The 20,077-nt window shown below is 47.8% G+C and overlaps 1 protein-coding gene across 1 annotated transcript in view; it reads left to right on the forward strand.

Annotated features, from left to right (window-relative positions):
• The first annotated feature begins 3,634 nt into the window (after positions 1-3,634).
• Positions 3,635-20,077, forward strand: part of LOC115115834 (dynein axonemal assembly factor 5) — an 81,847-nt gene continuing 65,404 nt past the window's right edge. The window contains exons 1-6 of the mRNA XM_065010580.1: positions 3,635-4,204; positions 4,623-4,807; positions 7,418-7,542; positions 8,040-8,158; positions 13,284-13,516; positions 15,378-15,602. Of these exons, the coding sequence (XP_064866652.1) occupies positions 3,664-4,204; positions 4,623-4,807; positions 7,418-7,542; positions 8,040-8,158; positions 13,284-13,516; positions 15,378-15,602 (1,428 nt within the window). The 5' untranslated portion in view covers positions 3,635-3,663. The remainder of the gene's footprint in view (positions 4,205-4,622; positions 4,808-7,417; positions 7,543-8,039; positions 8,159-13,283; positions 13,517-15,377; positions 15,603-20,077) is intronic.

The following is a 20,077-nucleotide window of genomic DNA, read 5'->3' on the forward strand; positions in this document are numbered from 1 at the left end:
AACCAAATCCAATACCACTTAGGCCTACACATCTACTACAAAGAAAGTCATGGGAATAAAGTCAATCGAACTTGACACAAATGTAGTGAACGGAGACAGTGCAACACCACAACCAAAGTTCCCTCTAGGAAAAATAAAGATAGTCTATTCTATAGAAAAAAAGCTCCCTTGAAGGCAAATGTAAAAAAAGATTTAACAAAAAGAAAAAAGAAAGTTAGAGGGAGATAAGTGTTTACTAATTGGTTTATTTTCCTCTGTCTTTATTAATACAAAACATAGAAACACATCATTTTCACATAGGTTGATGTTGGGAGGGGTGCTGGAGATGAAGAATATGAAGTAGAATTGTTGTTACATTTCCCTTTAACATAGCCTATAATTCAGCCATTGCTGAATCCTCAACATGGTGTGTGTGAAATAAATAACTAACTATCCTGACTTATCAAAGAGTTGACAGGACCCTGTACTTTCAAGGGCTGAGGGCTCCAGAGGTTGAATATACACACCAGCTGGGCTGATCTATAAAGGCGTCTCGCTACGGAGGTGCCAGTCAGAGCTAATACATTCAGAGAGAGATTCCCTCCTTTATTTCCTCTTCTATCCCCTCTTTTCTCTAACCATTCACACCATTCTGTAGTTCTATTCCGTAATCTGTCAGTCCAGGCACCAGACAGTAACGGGTCGTTCCCGGTTTGTCCCACAGACACTTGTGGATAGACAACGTCCATACAACACAGCCTGTGTGTCTGTGGATGGGGCACAGACTGTCCCTGTCTCTGTGCCCCTAATGCTCCCAGGCCCTCAGCTAATGTACCCCACCATTGTGTGGAGAGTTGAAAGCTCAATTAGACAAATGTAGTATTATCATGAAACTGACAGCTAGGATACTCCTAGGCTATTTATTTACAAATATACTGAGGATAAGAAAATATGGGCATAAGTCTCCTTTCTCATGTATTCTGATGTAAAAGACTATCGACTAATGAAAATAGATCCACCTCAGTGAAATGAAACAACAATAATAGCTTCTACTCAGCTCAATTCCAATGCCTTCCAGTTCATTTGTGTATGACATGTCAATACATTGATAGCAAATCCTTGCTTTTCTGCAGAGTGCAATTCAACAGAAATTATTCACACATAAGCACAACATTACTGACATACATTCATAATGACACTATACACGAAAAAACGAAACAAACAACAAATATTATTGTTGGTAAAAATATATTTTCAAAGAACAAAGATGCAGTAAAAATTTCAAGGGAGCTTTAGGTCGCAAATAAGGGGAGATTTAGGGAAATTCACAAACCTTCTCCAGCTTTTCAAAGTGCTCCCGCAGGAATTTCATAGGACGCTCAGGCTTGGCGATGCACAGGTTGACAATGCACTCTTTGAGGATCTGCTGGATGTTGTGCTTCTGCACGAACACTTCACAGCCCTTCAGACTCTCGTCTTCTTCCAGATTAGGGGAGGAGGAGGTGGCCATGTTATTTATCTGGTTTATCTGCAGAGGGGGAGAGGAGGGGTGGTTGAGGAGAGAGGAGATGAAGGGAGAAGAGGAAGGGAGAAGAGAGGGGAGGTGGTGAGAGGAGAGGTGGAAAGAGGAGAGGAGGGAAGAGCAGGGGAGGTTGAGGAGAGAGCAGACACAGGAAGAAGAGGAGAGAAGAGGAAGGGGTGGGGAGGGGGAGACGAGAGGTGGAAAGAGGAGGAGGGGAGAGGGGAAAAGAGGAGAAGATGAGAAGAGTTGAGTAGAGGAGAGGAGGAGTGGAGGGAAGAAGAGGAAACGATGAAGAGGAGAAGAGAAGGAGAGAGAGATATAAAGAGAGAAAAAAAGAGAGTGAGAGAAAGAAGAGTAGGGGAGAAGAGGAGAGGTTGTCAGAATGAGGAGAAATATCAGCCCCTGGTTGTTTTTGTGTCTATCTCGGTCAGTTTTTCTTTAAATGTGATAGGGGCTGGATCTCCAAACTACAATAGACAAAGGCCTATTAATTAATAAGGGTTGTTGATGACCACAGACACTTAGCCTACTAGATTATCAAAGCAATACCTTGACATAATCAAATCATACTTCAGTACCTGTTGCAGGTGTAATGCATAGCTACTTACAGTCACACTATCTAGAGGAGCATATTGTTTATTGTCACCTCAATCTATTTCCACCGTTACATAGCCTAGCCCACATCAGCAACACTGTCAAATAAAGGATGCATTCTCAAATCATGTGGTTTTTAAACTATGTAATATCTTCTGACAACAAGGTAGTCTGTAATGGAATAATATGTAAAGACAGTCAGATTAGGGACAGAGATAGCTATACAAAGCCTCCGCAAATTCACTTCCGCTATTTAAATTACAAGGAAACATCACGGTTGATGTGTTACTGTAGTTAGCCTCTGAAACTAGCTACTACATAGCTGGCTAGCAAGCTTAAAACTAAAACTAAGTAGGCTAAGGTTAGCTAGCTATCATAAACCCATAAACTCCATATTTCCATGGAAGATGACTGTAAGGCAGCTAGCTTATCATTGGCCTCAATGTCTAACATTTAAAATTGGCAAGCTAGCTATTATATCATTTTCTGTGAAAATCAAATGTTTCCTAAGTAGCATTACTAGAGCACCTGTTTAAGTGTTTCCGGGCACGAGTCTATCTTTCATGTCTCTCACATAAGATGACAACCAAATCACAACCATGGCTAAACAAAAAGCAATATTCAAGCCTAGTTGCATATGCTGATAAATACGTCAACACGTTGAGGTTTTGCCAGATAAGATATTCGTTGTGCCATTCAGTTTCTTACCGTTATTTTCCGGGGATGCTCAGAGGTTCTTGGCTACGGATGTTGTTTGCAAGGTAGGCTACTCTGTAGCTAGAGAAGATGCTCTGCCGCTGCTCGGTTGCTTCTTTCGCTGGGGCTCGCTCTGCGTCTGTCTCAATGACGTCAATCTGTCACTTTTTATTCAGCCGCAAAGCAACTGAATAAAGAGGCCAGCAACAAGCTTACAATCCTTTCACTCATTTCAAATGTTTAAATAATGATGTGCCGTGGCGTTCCTTATGTGGATGTCCACATCATCATGTCATGTTCTCAATACACCAGTTTCATAAGAAGAGGGCATGTGTTTGTTTGTTTTTCTCAGCAGTATCAGACAGAGAAACGGTTATCTGACAGACGACACTGACAGACCTGACCTGCTCCTGACCTGCTCATGCAGAGAAAGCACCAAATTACAATTTTCTGCGCATTTGTTAAAAGGCTTAGTTATGAGGCTGTGATACAAAGTCCATCATTGGGCTCTGCCAAGTTGTGTTACTGACAGACTTAATAAAATATCATAATCCTAACCTAAAGAAGAATGTGATATGAAAGCACAATATTTCAACTCTGTTATACTACAGTTATTATATTGTTATAGTATAAGTGATACTATTTATATTATAAGATATATCTATTTCATCATGCTATTCAAAATACACATCAATGACTCTCTGTAATAAAAATACATTATGTCAAATCTTTATTCCATATATGTAGATTCATTTCCACTGCATTGCATGAAACTGCGTAGCTGTCAATAAAGTTTTCAATGTTTGAATTAGAGTTATCGTAAAGCAAGTATGTTTGTCTCAACGCTGATCGTTGCCATATCAACAGTGAAAATGGCAACAACTATGGCGGCCGGAGAAGAACGTGCTGCTTCTGAAGTTTTGAGAGCGCTTGCTCGACATCTAAACTGTCTCAACGAAGACAGCAAAACCACAAGAAAACGAGCGCTTGAAGCAATCAAAAGAGAAACTATTGATAAAGGGCTTTCGAGCGGCGTGTTGCAGGAGATTTTCACGTGTCTGCTGAAGTCGCTCCTGAAATGCCTGTCAGATCCTATGGAAAGATGCAGAGAGACTGCCATACACATGCTTGGAGATTTTATTCGGTGTGTTCCTCAACCGGAGGATTCGTTGCCTTATCTCATGCCCGCTTTGACGCAGCGGCTCGGCGGGAAAGAGATCCTGGAGCCCGCGGAGGAACTTAGGCTGTCCATGGTGGAGGTTCTGACTCTCACAGTAGAGGTGTGTGGCAGGCACCTAGCTCCCTACCTCGACGATATGATGAAGATATTGCAGAGAACTATTGTCGACCCTTTCCCAGACGTCAAAAGGGAGAGTTGCAAATGCACTGTTCATTTTGCAAAAAGTGTACCAGGTAAGATGGTTGAGAATATAATGTGTGTATTCTTGTTAGCCCACACATTAGGCTAACTAGTTAGTTAGCTAGTTATCTTATAGGGTTGCCATGGTTGCACATTGTATGGACACCTGACCAAGCTGTGTCAGAGTGGTTGTTTTTTGTGGCTATAAGCTCTACCAGGTTGTCATTTAATATAAATATGAATTATTAATTAAGTTAATTGAAATAAAGACAATGGGACAAAAACAATCATTTGTTTCTCTGTGATTTGCATGCCCTACAGAGCTAGCTATGTATGGTCTCTCTGAATACATGTATAACCATTGAATGTATTGATAAGATTCAGGAAATCGTACCCTAATTTATAATGTGGCATGAAGTGACAGTCACCTTGCATTCATCTTGTTTGAAATGCTTCTCTCTCTATCCCCAGAACATTTCCACATGCAGGCAGAGAGCCTGGTCAAGCCACTGATGCAGACCGTCTCTCATCAGCATTCCCGTGTGCGTGTGTCCACCATCGAGGCCACTGGAGCGGTCATCCAGTACGGCACGGGGAAGAATGTGGACGATGTGCTCTCTCACCTGGCACAGAGGCTGTTTGACGACTCACCACAGGTTGGCTCTGTCAAATCTGGCAGATAATTCTCAAATACTCCTAGTGACATTTAGTGTTAATGATTAGACTAATTCTGTTATTACTGAGTTAATCTAGATTCTTATTTTCCTTGTTAGATAAATGTGGGATAAATGTTTGTCTTACCAAAATAAACAAACCGATCAATCTGATCAATCCAACATATTAATAAAGGCTGCTTTTCTTTTACACCAACAGTTACTGCAGTGGTTCCCAAACTGGGGGGCACATGAGGGGTCGGCGGGGGTCCTCCCCCGCCCTCCAATTTAAAAAATATATATATTTAGCTTCTACACCTGCAATGCTTGCTGTTTGGGGTTTTAGGCTGGGTTTCTGTACAGCACTTTGAGATATCAGCTGATGTACGAAGGACTATATAAATACATTTGATTTGATATATACAGTGGGGCAAAAAAGTATTTAGTCAGCCACCAATTGTGCAAGTTTTCCCACTTAAAAAGATGAGAGAGGCCTGTCATTTTCATCATAGGTACACTTCAACTATGACAGACAAAATGAGAAAAAAAATCCAGAAAATCACATTGTAGGATTTTTTATGAATTTAATTAGCAAATTATGGTGGAAAATAAGTATTTGGTCACCTACAAACAAGCAAGATTTCTGGCTCTCACAGACCTGTACCTTCTTCTTTAAGAGGCTCCTCTGTCCTCCACTTGTTACCTGTATTAATGGCACCTGTTTGAACTTGTTATCAGTATAAAATACACCTGTCCACAACACTCCAAACTCCACTATGGCCAAGACCAAAGAGCTGTCAAAGGACACCAGAAACAAAATTGTAGACCTGCACCAGGCTGGGAAGACTGAATTTGCAATAGGTAAGCAGCTTGGTTTGAAGAAATCAACTGTGGGAGCAATTATTAGGAAATGGAAGACATACAAGACCACTGATAATCTCCCTCGATCTGGGGCTCCACGCAAGATCTCCCCCCGTGGAGTCAAAATGATCACAAGAACGGTGAGCAAAAATCCCAGAACCACACGGGGGGACCTAGTGAATGACCTGCAGAGAGCTGGGACCAAAGTAACAAAGCCTACCATCAATAACACACTACGCCGCCAGGGACTCGAATCCTGCAGTGCCAGACGTGTCCCCCTGCTTAAGCCAGTATATGTCCAGGCCCGTCTGAAGTTTGCTAGAGAGCATTTGGATGATCCAGAAGAAGATTGGGAGAATGTCATATGGTCAGATGAAACCAAAATATAACTTTTTGGTAAAAACTCAACTCGTCGTGTTTGGAGGACAAAGAATGCTGAGTTGCTTCCAAAGAACACCATACCTACTGTGAAGCATGGGGGGGGAAACATCATGCTTTGGGGCTGTCTTTCTGCAAAGGGATCAGGACGACTGATCCGTGTAAAGGAAAGAATGAATGGGGCCATGTATCGTGAGATTTTGAGTGAAAACCTCCTTTCATCAGCAAGGGCATTGAAGATGAAACGTGACTGGGTCTTTCAGCATGACAATGATCCCAAACACACCGCCCGGGCAACAAAGGAGTGGCTTCGTAAGAAGCATTTCAAGGTCCTGGAGTGGCCTAGCCAGTCTCCAGATCTCAACCCCATAGAAAATCTTTGGAGGAAGTTGAAAGTCCCAAACCAAAACATCACTGCTCTAGAGGAGATCTGCATGGAGGAATGGGCCAAAATACCAGCAACAGTGTGTGAAAACCTTGTGAAGACTTACAGAAAACGTTTGACCTCTGTCGTTGCCAACAAAGGGTATATTACAAAGTATTGAGATAAACTGTTGTTATTGACCAAATACTTCTTTTCCACCATAATTTGCAAATAAATTCATAAAAAATCCTACAATGTGATGTTCTGGATTTTTTTGTCTGTCATAGTTGAAGTGTACCTATGATGAAAATTACAGGCCTCTCTCATCTTTTTAAGTGGGAGAACTTGCACAATTGATGGCTGACTAAATGCTTTTTTGCCCCACTGTATATAAATATATATATATATGTATTTGGATTTTTTTTAAAGCCGGCTTTAAACTTACACTTGAAAGTTGTAACAGTAGAATGCACAAGGTACATTTTTGAAATTGGGTAGTGCATCATCAGTTCCTCTTGTCATGTTAGTCATTGCATAACTTAGAGCTATTTATAACTTGTCAGAAATATCCAGATCAACTTGCCCAACGTTTTTTATTTAGCTTTTTTAGCCCATTGATATTGTTGTCATTTTTTTGTCACTCAAATATCACATGAATACACATTAGACATGGCAGAATGTATAGAATTGCAAGAACATTTGCTTTAAACCTGCAACATTTTCTTTGCACCCCATGACAAAATGTGTATCATTGTAGGAAATAAGCTTTAAACCTGCAACATTTTCTACACCAACATGGGGGGTGTTAACAGTTTGTGTCATGAACAGTACCTGTGTCTATAGAAATAGATGTGGTGTCTGCGCAGGGGGGCTCGGGATGTTCCCCAAGGCTGGAAGGGAGGCACAGAGTGAAACACTTTGAGAACCCCTTAATTACTACAGTACCATACAAGGTGTTTTCCTCACTTAAGAAACTATGTTTTGTTTCATCCCATTTCTCTCTCCTCCAGGTGAGAAAAGCTGTGACTGTGGTTGTTGGTGACTGGCTGCTCCACCTGCGAGACAGATACTCCTACTTCCACAAGCTCATCCCCCTCCTACTGAGCAGCCTCAGCGATGACATCCCAGAGATAAGGTACCTATTATATAGGGCTGAATTGACTGCAATTTCAATTTCGGATTGAAGGCCGTCAATTCAGGAAGTGATTTTAATTCAAAATTCAATTTGTTTTAAACTTTTGAAATAAATAGCTCCTAATCCTTGAAAATAGATGCCGTTTTTTCCAATTTTGAATTGTAATTTGAGTTTACTTCCTGAATTGACCGCCTTTAATTCAAAAGACTGACCCAGTCCTTAACCACCCTGCCTTTGATACCAACCATTCACTCACTCTGTCAGACCTAGGAAATATGCAGCCACAAATACACACATATTGTATCTGCTTTGCTTGTGCAGATTACTGTAGATACCTACTTATACAGTAGGTTTGGTGTGATAGAGGGAATAGTAGCAGCCAACAAGGCTGGGCTTTTGTGTTTGTACATTGCGTGGTTATGGCATGGGTTTGAATCCTGGGTCTGCCGTGGCAGGGATGGACATGCATTATCATTATTTGTCTCTCTCCCTTCTAGTCAACGAGCTGCTGACCTGTGGAGGCAGACAGGCGCTCTGTGGGAGCAGGAGAATGAGGATGACCTGAAGGACAAGATGGACTTCCTCCTGACCCCACCTGACCTCTACCCTGCTGGAGGTGAGTTAACTCCATCACTACTACTGCAGAGAGATGAAACAATGTACCATTTAAAAAAAAAAAAAAATTTTTTACCCATTTTTCTCCCCAATTTCGTGGTATCCAATTGGTAGTTACAGTCTTGTCTCATCGGTGCAACCCCCGTACAGACTCGAGAGAGAGAGAGAGGCGAAGGTCGAGAGCCGTGCATCTTCCGAAACACAACCCAACCAAGCCGCACTGCTTCTTGACAGAATGCCCACTTAACCCGGAAGCCAGCCGCACCAATGTGTCGGCGGAAACACAGTACACCCGGCGACCGTGTCAGCGTGCATTGGGCCCGGTCCGCCACAGGAGTCACTAGTACCCGATGGGACAAGGACATTCCTGCTGGTCAAACTCTCCCCGAACCCGGACGACAATTGTGCGCCGCCCCATGGGTCTCCCGGTAGCGGCCGGCTATGACAGAGCCTGGACTCTAACCCAGAATCTCTAGTGACACACCTAGCACTGCGATGCAGTGCCTTAGACCACTGCACCACCCGGAGGCCCGAAACAACAATGTACCATTGTGCCGCTCAATTGACATAGAAAGTGAATACAGGATCTTTGGTTGGTGCAAAAAAAAAAGTATTTACAGGGTTAAGTTTCTCACACAAAGAAGGCAGAAAGAAATATATTGGATTTTGTCTCCTGCAGAGAGATACAAGGCCTTCAGTGAATGTAGCCCATTGAGGAAAGGTTAGTTAGTTACTGTCCCATGTAGTGTGTTGTCTTGATTACAATAATGAAGAAGAAAGTTGATCAGTGCATTGATACAGCCTGAAGAACATCAGCCAGTGTAAACCGTGTGATTTGTTGTTGTGGCCTTCTCTGTACAGCCACCTCCTCCTCCACCGATCTAGTTATGTGCTCCTTCCTCTGAAAGTAGGTCAGACGCAGCGTGGGGTTCAGCTGCCTTTATTCATAAGAACTGTCTTCTGAGGGCATGATGTATCTGAGGGCATGATTGACGTCAGAGCAGTCTGGGCATGGAGAGAGGGCTGTAGGGGCTGGGGAGGTGATCCATCTAGCCTACCTATCCATCCCCAATATGCTTCATTTCTTCAGTTGTACTTCTGCTTGTTGTAGTATAGCAGGATTCTCACACTCCTGTCTGTGTGTCCTAGTTGCTGTAACCTGAAATACAAACTGATACCATGGTGAAATGGAGCATGTCAGTTTGAATTCCAAGCTATAGACATCATACTCATCTTCTGCAGCTCTGTGCGTGGGAGAATTTGCTCTTGTCTTGCATTGATTTAATTGTAATATTTTTTATACGTGACTCTTTAAATATTCAGTTATTCACATCATGGGGTCTTAATTATATTTTAATCAAGGGAAAGAAGGGAACAGGATTTTGTTTTAGCTTTGTTGGGACTAGGTTTGAAAGGATTGTTTTACTTTATATAACATTAGTTTCCTGTATTAAGAAGTACTGTCTTCTTGTCTGTCTTTGAGCAGACAACTTTTATACAAATCCTTGAATTATTCCTTTAGATTTGGCCGAACTAAAAAAATGAATACATATGAGCTACAAACATAAACCAACTATGCTTGCCCTTTTCCCCAAGACTGATTAGTCATGGTGGAGTTCCACACCTCCATATATTACTCATCTCTATTGGCCTGCGGGTTACGTATTCTACAGGTTATGTCATTAGATCTGCTCTGTCAATCATACAAGGCTCTCATATGACAGGGCTTGACTAATAGCCAATTATTGTCAGCACTCTGCCCCCTAACACCCTCATTACTAAGACTGACTTGTGGATGTGGTGTGCAGGCCGGGTGGAGACTAGAGGGGTTTTCTGCAGGGCTGGTGCCCACCTCCCCCTACTCTCTCTCACACACACACTTTCTCTCTCTCTCCCCCTACTCTCTCTCTCACACACTTTCACACACACACTTTCTCTCTCTCTCACACACACACACACACACACACGTGCGTCCTGCAGGGCTGTTGCCCACCTCCCCCTACTTCCCTTTTACACACATATGCACGCGCACACACTCACTCTCTTTCTGGCACAAACACACACTCACGACTACCCCACTCACGCACCACCCCACCCCTGTGTGAGAAGCTGGAAGGGCAGGCCATTGGAGGGACAACACCCAGCCTGTGTTGCCTCCCCAAGTGCTTATTACCACCTATTAATAATGTCTGTCAGCACTGTAGTGAGGAATGAGGAAGCCCTTCATCTCTTCATATCCCTGCTGGGTTCAGGAAGGAGAGGTGATGTCCTGTCTGTCCTGTCTGACTTTCCATCCCAGTCAGCAGGTGAAGACAGACAGCAGGCCTTTATCTAGAGCAGCAACCCTGCCGTTTTCCTCCTGACCTGATTTCACTTTATTTGACTATTTGCTACACTGGGAAGGCAGTTTGTTTCTATGACGTTCACACGCACTCACCACATTAGCCTGGTCCCAGATCAGTTTATGTCAAGATGTGACGATGAGTATGTCTACATGCACACTAATAATTTGATATTAATCTGGTTATGGCAGTAGGCTGAGTATGGCATTAGTAATGGCAATTATAAGCACCTTACTCTACTTATCTTAATCGGCGCACGGTCAACATGGAAGTAAGCATACGCTGATGAGAATACCTGGTTTTCTGAGCAATCTTTAGAATTCTGAGGACATGTAAAGGCCTTCATCAGAGTTTTACAGCAGTGTATTAGATCTGAGCGTACTAGTACGAGCAGTGCAAGCTTTTATCTTTTGCGCTAGTGAAGTGAGTTTGGAAAAACTGAAAATATGCATCTTCGAAAGTAGTTTTCCCACTAACGTTGTATGTCTGAATTCAGAATCAAATAGGAATCACAAAAATAACATGGTCGCTGTGGTAGAAAGTTTATTTTGATGGGCCATTTTCTGCATTTATCTGAGTGCCATCAGGTAGCCTGATTTCAGATGTATCCATGTAAACAGGATTATTAGGGACATTGTTCTTCTTGCAAAGCATGTCAATATTTAAACGGAGCTATTATATTGATCTGACTTCACAATAATCCTATTTTTGTGTGCATGTAACCGTACTCAATGACCCTAAGAGTTGGCCAGATGACTCAAACAGATATGGGACCAGGCAACAACCTGTGGTTGAAGTGTGTGCACTGCATCTAATCAGGTCTCTCGCCTCTTAAAAGATGGTTGAATTTCAATGGGATCGCCTGTATTCATGAAGGATAAATGATTCCACTGTCCTAATCTCACCTTGTTAATGTTTTACTCCCCCTCTATATGTCGGTCCATTGATTTATTCCATAGGAGTATGTTGATTGGTACTAAGTTAATGATAACAATTCAATTAAGGGTGATGATGACAATGATGAAGGGTTTATGAAAAGGGAAGTTCCACTATGCAGGTGCAGTGGCTTTAACCCAGTGTCTGACAGGCTGCAGTAATAATGACAGGCTGCCTCAGATATACTGTAGGAAGGTGCTGCTGCGATGGCGGGGGTAGATAACCCAGGTCCGGGGCTAAGGATGAGTTTGAACGTGAACATGACCGTGAACATGAACGTGATCACCCTGGTTGCTGGCCATAGGTAGGCTAAGTGTTGGGTACCCATATGTGTCCTGGGTTATGTTCATCAGGGAATGAAACATTAAACATTTTGCAACTGATAATGGTAAATGGCTGTTTCTTATTGGACTAGTCCGTTTCTGTTTTAGTCAGTTTTCATCCGTTTGGTGCCTAATGAACATGACCGTTTGGTTGTGTAGTAGAGGTCGACCGATTAATCGGAATGGCCGATTAATTAGGGCCGATTTCAAGTTTTCATAACAATCGGAAATCAGTATTTTTGGAGACCGATTTGGCCAAATGTTTTTTTCTTTTTTTTCCTTTTTTTTTTACACCTTTATTGAATCTTTATTTAACTCAGCAAGTCGGTTAAGAACACATTCTTATTTTCAATGACGGCCTAGGAACGGTGGGTTAACTGCCTTGTTCAGGGGTAGAACGACAGATTTTTACCTTGTCAACTCAGGGATTCAATCTTGCAACCTTACAGTTAAAATAGGTGTTCATTCAGTATTGTTGTAATTGTCATTATTACAAAAACATTTTTTTTTTATCGGCCAATTTAATCTGTATCGTTTTTTGGGGGGTGGGGGGAATCCTCCAATAATCGGTATCGGCGTTGAAAAATCCTAATCGGTCGACCTCTATTGTGTAGTGCAGATCTGGGTCAGTCTCCAGCTCCACACAGTGATAATGCTGATGGATACTGGATGAGTCTCTCTCCCTGCCAGTCATAAATCCAACACGGCCCCCTCCTGTCTGAAAAGGTCAGTGTCAGACAACTGGGACACAACCAGAAACGGCTTGTCTTGTCCTGTGTGATTCTGTAGGATTGATCACCCTCTTCCCCTCTCATTAGCAGCCTGCAAAAGAGAAATAGAAAGAGAGGGAGACCTGTTCATGAGGGAGGGAGACCCGCTCATAGGCTACTGAAGGAAGGTGGGAGAGCGGGAAGGCGGGGGAGAGGGGGGGAGAGGGATGAAGCATGTGGAGGCTATTAATTAAAAATGTGTTCCACTTGCTCTGACAAGTCCCACGGAGAGGAAATCTCAATCATAAAACCAAAATGTACATGTCTGGAAAATGGGACTTAGAGTTTAGAGTAAGATGCAGTCCTCTCTCTTCATCAGCAGTATCACTGTGACAGCAGAAAACACCCGACAAATGATGTTCCCTTCTTGCCTACCGAAGTGTTTTGTTGAAAATAAATCTTGTAAAATGCTCCATCAGCAAAACTGGGCCAGGGGGCTATGGAACAGTTGTTCTGTCTCTGTTTCACAGTTCGAAATGGGAGAACACAGTTACAACACAATTAACTTATTAGCACTTGTAGATGGAGATTTATAGGCTGCGTTTACACAGGCAGCCCAATTCTGATCTTTTGCCAAATTATTGGTCTTTTGAACCAATCATTCAGTTCAGATCTTTTGCAGATCTAATTGGTGCAAACAGAGCCTTAGATGTAAATCTTAATTGGTCCATTTGTGTGCTTTTTAGTAGGCTAATGCATGTTGGCATATTCATGCACTTTCTAACCCCCCCCCACCACCTCTCTACTCCCCCCAGTGGCGCGTCCGGGCCTGGGCTGCAGGGAGCTGGTGGTGAGGAACCTGTCCAACCTGCTGCCGGCGTTGGCTCGCGACGTGGTTGACTGGGTGGCGGGCACGCGGGTCAAGACGGCCCAGCTGCTGTATGCTCTGCTGCTGCACGCTGAGGACCACTGCACCCAGCACCTGCAGTTGCTGCTCTCCACGCTGTACCACGCCTGCAACGACCCCGAGAGCGACGTGGTCACCAACGTGAGTGGTCGACACATAGAGACACATGCTATCACTGCGTGTTCTATGTAATCCAATGGGACGTCCCTACACCATTGGAAATTAAATGTAAAATGGTTAAGGTAGGGGTTAAGGTTTGGATTTAGGATAGGGACGTCCTAATGATTCTGGATAGCACTGACCGTTATCTCATCCTAGGGGGGGTAGTCAGGTCAGGAAGGGGTAGTCCTAATGGTTGGATGATAGTTGTAGTCCTAATGGTTGGATGAGAGTGGTGGGATGGTATGGTTGGATGATAGTGGTTGGTCTAATGGTTGGATGATAGTCGTAGTCCTAATGGTTGGATGAGAGTGGTGGGATGATGTGGTTGGTCTAATGGTTGGATGATAGTGGTAGGTCTAATGGTTGGATCATAGTGGAAGGCCTAATGGTTGGATGATAGTGGTTAGATGATAGTGGTAGGTCTATTGGTTGGATGAGAGTGGTGGGATGGTAGTGGTAGGTCTAATGGTTGGATGATAGTGGTAGGTCTAATGGTTGGATGGTAGTGGTAGGTCTAATGGTTGGATGATAGTGGTAGGTCTAATGGTTGGATGGTAGTGGTAGGTCTAATGGTTGGATGGTAGTGGTAGGTCTAATGGTTGGATGGTAGTGGTAGGTCTAATGGTTGGATGATAGTGGTAGGTCTAATGGTTGGATGATAGTGGTAGGTCTAATGGTTGGATGATAGTGGTAGGTCTAATGGTTGGATGATAGTGGTAGGTCTAATGGTTGGATGATAGTGGTAGGTCTAATGGTTGGATGATAGTGGTAGGTCTAATGGTTGGATGATAGTGGTAGGCCTAATGGTTGGATGATAGTGGTAGGCCTAATGGTTGGATGATAGTGGGCCTAATGGTTGGATCTAATGGTTGGATGATAGTGGTAGGCCTAATGGTTGGATGATAGTGGTAGGTTTAATGGTTGGATGATAGTGGTAGGTCTAATGGTTGGATGATAGTGGTAGGTCTAATGGTTGGATGATAGTGGTAGGCCTAATGGTTGGATGATAGTGGTAGGTCTAATGGTTGGATGATAGTGGTAGGCCTAATGGTTGGATGATAGTGGTAGGTCTAATGGTTGGATGATAGTGTTGCTATTGCAGCTGGTGAGCTCTTTCTTGGATCTTGTCTCTCTTGTTAAACATATAGACTAACCTGGATGAATAAAGGTTAAATCACTGTTAAATAAAGAAGATAATGGTAGATATCTGCTCTACAGGTCCAATATACAGTACCTGTGTGTTGGCTACTTCAGTTCATCACTTGACAGATCTTTGTGAAACAAGCCGTAGACTGATGCACCATTTTAACAAACTGCTCACAGTACTAATGGCCTTCCTTCCTTCAAGTTATTTCCGTTATTGTCATGCTCATGGCCAATTTCCATTGACATTCTTTCCACCCAGAATAGATGTTTCAGAGCTGCTGTAGTGAATGGCTTGATCTTGATGGTCATGTCATGAGAGGACACACCTGCTGGCCTTAGAATAGACAGCAGTGAATGGTGATATATGTGTCTTATAGCCCTGAGACAGTTAGGCTGGGCTGGCCTACGGACTTGGGATGCACCTGCCCCAAGAGGAAGCATTTGATGGTTCCCCTGATCCACTGGCTGATAATGGATTATGAATTACGTTCTCTTCTGTGGTCTTCTGTTATGTTGAATTCTTTCTTTTGTCCTCTTTCTTTCTCTCTTATTGTCTCTTTCTCTCTAGTATTGGTCTCTGCTCTCTCGCTAATCTTTGCTCTATCAATTCAATGTGTTTTATTGGCGTGAAATACACTCTGTAATATTGGCAAATCATTCCATAAACTATAGTATCCCCTGTCTCTCTCTGCAGTGTCTGAGGTCTGCCAAGCTGCTGGGGACCTTTGTCAGCCCTGAGGTCTTCCTCAAGCTGCTCCTGGTCCACTTGGAGACCCCTTCCTCCTCCTCCTCCCCCCACACCACCCTCATGGTCCTGGCTGCCGTGCTGGGGGGCTGCTCCGGGGAGCTCTTGAAACCACACCTCCAGAAGATCGCTGATACGCTGGTCCAACCAGACGTCTGCCAGGAGTACCAGCAGGTGAGTCTGTGACCCTTGACCTATGGGTATGACCTATGGATATGACCTATGGGCTGGGAATTGGGGGGGAAAGGTAAATGTCATAACTACTGGTCCAGGATCAGATCATTATCCACATGAATGGTCTGTGGTTAGGGGTAACTTATGATAGTTCACATCTCAATGAGATGTTTCCTCTGTTATATTTGAGTCTCCAGCCAGGTCTGGTGAAGTTGGCATATAGACCGAGAGATGAAACAGTACCCTTTCTGAGGCACTTCGTTTTCACCCTAAAACTGTTTACAGTGAAAGGTTCCATAAAGTAAAAGATTATTAAGATAAGATGCATTTTTTTCTATCAAGACTGTTGTGAAATCTTTTATAGGGATAACTGTACTGTGAGGTCAGGGGGTTCACCTTGGAGTACATCACAAAATACTGACTCCACTAACGGCCACTGAGCAAGGCACATGTTGTTTTCACCAATCTTTCATTTAATTTCAACTGCTAGAGTCCTCTCGTAACCCTAAACCAACGAGACAGACACAAGCGGGGAGAGAGGGAGACACACAGGCGGGGAGAGAGGGAGACACACAGGCGGGGAGAGAGGGAGACACACAGGCGGGGAGAGAGGGAGACACACAGGCGGGGAGAGAGGGAGACACACAGGCGGGGAGAGAGGGAGACTGGGAGAGAGGGAGACAAACAGGCGGGGAGAGAGGGAGACACACAGGCAGGCGGGGGGGGAGAGAGAGGGAGACACACAGGGGGGAGAGAGGGAGACACACAGGCAGGAGAGAGGGAGACACAGGGGGAGAGGGAGACACACAGGCGGGGAGAGACGGGGAGACACACAGGCGGGGAGAGAGGGAGACACAGGGAGAGAGGGAGACAAACAGGCGGGGGGAGAGAGGGAGACACACAGGCGGGGAGAGAGGGGGAGAGAGACACACAGGCGGGGAGAGAGGGAGACACACAGGCGGGGAGAGAGGGAGACACACAGGCGGGGAGAGAGGGAGACACAGGCGGGGAGAGGGGAGACACAGGCGGGGAGAGAGGAGACACACAGGCGGGGAGAGAGGGAGACACAGACGGGGGGGAGAGAGGGAGACACAGAGGGAGACACACAGGCGGGAGAGAGGGAGACACAGGCGGGGAGAGAGGGGAGACACAGGCGGGGAGAGAGGGAGACACAGGCGGGGAGAGAGGGAGACACAGACGGGGAGAGAGGGAGACACAGACGGGGAGAGAGGGAGACACAGGCGGGGAGAGAGGGAGACACAGGCGGGGAGAGAGGGAGACACACAGGCGGGGAGAGAGGAGACACAGGGGAGAGAGGGAGACACAGACGGGGAGAGAGGGAGAGACACAGAGAGAGGGAGACACAGGCGGGAGAGAGGGAGACGGGGAGAGACACAGAGAGGAGACACAGGCGGGGAGAGAGGGAGACACACAGGCGGGGAGAGAGGGAGACTGGGAGAGAGGGAGACACACAGGCGGGGAGAGAGGGAGACACACAGGCGGGGAGAGAGGGAGACACACAGGCGGGGAGAGAGGGAGACACACAGGCGGGGAGAGAGGGAGACACACAGGCGGGGAGAGAGGGAGACACACAGGCGGGGAGAGGGAGAGGGAGAGAGGGAGACACAGGCGGGGAGAGGGGAGACACACAGGCGGGGAGGGAGACTGGGAGAGAGGGAGACACACAGGCGGGGAGAGAGGGAGACACACAGGCGGGGAGAGAGGGAGACACACAGGCGGGGGGAGAGAGGGACACACAGGCGGGGAGAGAGGGAGACACAGGCGGGGAGAGAGGGAGAGACACAGGCGGGGAGAGAGGGAGACACACAGGCGGGGAGAGAGGGAGACACAGGGCGGGGAGAGACAACAGGGGGGAGAGAGGGAGACACACAGGCGGGGAGAGGAGACACAGAGGAGACACAGGCGGGGAGAGAGGGAGACACACAGGCGGGGAGAGAGGGAGACTGGGAGAGAGGGAGACACAGGCAGGCGGGGAGAGGGGAGAGGGGAGACACACAGGGGGGGAGAGGGAGACACACAGGGGGAGAGAGGGACACACAGGGCGGGGAGAGAGGGAGACACACAGGAGGGGAGAGAGAGGGAGACACACAGGCGGGGAGACACAGGCGGGAGAGGGGAGACACAGGCGGGGAGAGAGGGAGACACACAGGGGGGAGAGAGGGAGACACAGACGGGGAGAGAGGGAGACACAGGCGGGGAGAGAGGGAGACACAGGCGGGGAGAGAGGGAGGAGAGAGGAGACACAGGCGGGGAGAGAGGGAGACACAGAGAGAGGGAGAGACTGGGAGAGAGGGAGACACAGAGGCGGGAGAGAGGGAGACACAGACAGGGGAGAGAGGGAGAGGGACACAGGCGGGGAGAGAGGGAGGGGAGAGGCGGGGAGAGGAGACACACAGGCGGGGAGAGAGGGAGAGAGGGGAGACACAGGCGGGGAGAGAGGGAGACACACAGGCGGGGAGAGAGGAGACACAGGCAGGCGGGGGGAGAGAGGAGACACACAGGGGGGAGGGAGAGAGGGAGACACACAGGCGGGAGAGGGAGAGAGGAGACACACAGGCGGGGAGAGGGAGACACACAGGCGGGGAGAGAGAGGGGAGAGGGGAGACACACAGGCGGGGAGAGAGGGAGACACACAGGCGGGAGAGAGAGGGAGACACAGGGGAGAGAGGGAGACACACAGGCGGGGAGAGAGGGAGACACACAGGCGGGGAGAGAGGGAGACACACAGGCGGGGAGAGAGGGAGACACAGGCGGGGAGAGAGGGAGACACAGGCGGGGAGAGAGGGAGACACAGGCGGGGAGAGAGGGAGACACACAGGCGGGGAGAGAGGGAGACACACAGGCAGGGGGGAGAGAGGGAGACACAGGCGGGGAGAGAGGGAGACACACAGGCGGGGAGAGAGGGAGAGGGACACAGGAGACAGGGAGAGAGGGAGACACACAGGTGGGGAGAGAGGGAGACACACAGGTGGGGAGAGAGGGAGACACACAGGTGGGGAGAGAGGGAGACACACAGGTGGGGAGAGAGGGAGACACACAGGTGGGGAGAGAGGGAGACACACAGGGGGACGGGGAGAGAGGGAGACACACAGGCGGGGAGAGAGGGAGAGGGAGACACACAGGCGGGGAGAGAGGGAGACACACAGGGGGAGAGGGAGACACACAGGGGAGAGAGGGAGACACAGGCGGGGAGAGGGAGACACACAGGTGGGGAGACACACAGGCGGGAGAGGGGTGGGGAGAGGGGAGACACACAGGCGGGGAGAGAGGGAGACACAGGGAGAGAGGGAGACACACAGGCGGGGAGAGAGGGGAGACACACAGGCGGGAGAGAGGGAGACACACAGGCGGGGAGAGGGAGAGGAGGAGAGGGAGACACACAGGCGGGGAGAGAGGGGAGACAGAGGGGGGAGACACAGGCGGGGAGAGGGGAGACACAGGCGGGGAGAGAGGGAGACACACAGGCACACAGGGGAGAGAGGGAGACACACAGGAGGGAGAGAGAGGGGAGACACACAGGCGGGGAGAGGGAGGGGAGACACACAGGAGGACACAGGCGGGGAGAGAGGGAGACACGGGGAGAGAGGGAGACACACAGGCGGGGAGAGAGGGAGACACAGGCGGGGAGAGGGAGACACAGGCGGGGAGAGAGGGAGACACAGGCGGGAGAGAGGGGAGACACACAGGCGGGGAGAGAGGGGAGAGAGGGAGAGACTGGGAGAGGGAGACACACAGGCGGGGAGAGAGGGAGACACAGGGGGGAGGGAGAGGGAGACACACAGGCGGGGAGAGAGGGAGACACAGGCGGGGAGAGGGAGAGACACAGGCGGGAGAGGGAGAGGGGAGACACACAGGCGGGGAGAGAGGGAGACACAGGCGGGGAGAGAGGGAGACACACAGGGGGGAGAGAGGGAGACACACAGGCGGGGGAGAGAGGGAGACACAGGCGGGGGGGGGAGAGAGGGAGACACAGGTGGGGAGAGAGGGAGACACACACACAGGCAGGCGGGGAGAGAGGGAGACACAGGCGGGGAGAGACACAGGGAGACAGGGAGACACACAGGCGGGGAGAGAGGGAGACACACAGGCGGGGAGAGAGGGAGACACACAGGCGGGGAGAGAGGAGACACACAGGCGGGGAGAGAGGGAGACACAGGCGGGGAGAGGGAGACACAGGCAGGCGGGGGGAGAGAGGGAGACACAGGCGGGGAGAGAGACACAGGCGGGGAGACACAGGCGGGGAGAGAGGGAGACACAGGCGGGGAGAGAGGGAGACACAGGCGGGGAGAGAGGGAGACACACAGGCGGGGAGAGAGGGAGACACAGGCGGGGAGGCGGGGAGAGAGGGAGAGGCGGGGAGAGAGGAGACACAGGCGGGGAGAGGGGAGACACACAGGCGGGGGAGAGAGAGGGGAGAGACACAGGCGGGGGAGAGAGGGAGACACACAGGCGGG

This window comes from Oncorhynchus nerka, linkage group LG26 (assembly GCF_034236695.1).
Source record: "Oncorhynchus nerka isolate Pitt River linkage group LG26, Oner_Uvic_2.0, whole genome shotgun sequence".
Classification (NCBI taxonomy): Eukaryota; Metazoa; Chordata; class Actinopteri; order Salmoniformes; family Salmonidae; genus Oncorhynchus; species Oncorhynchus nerka.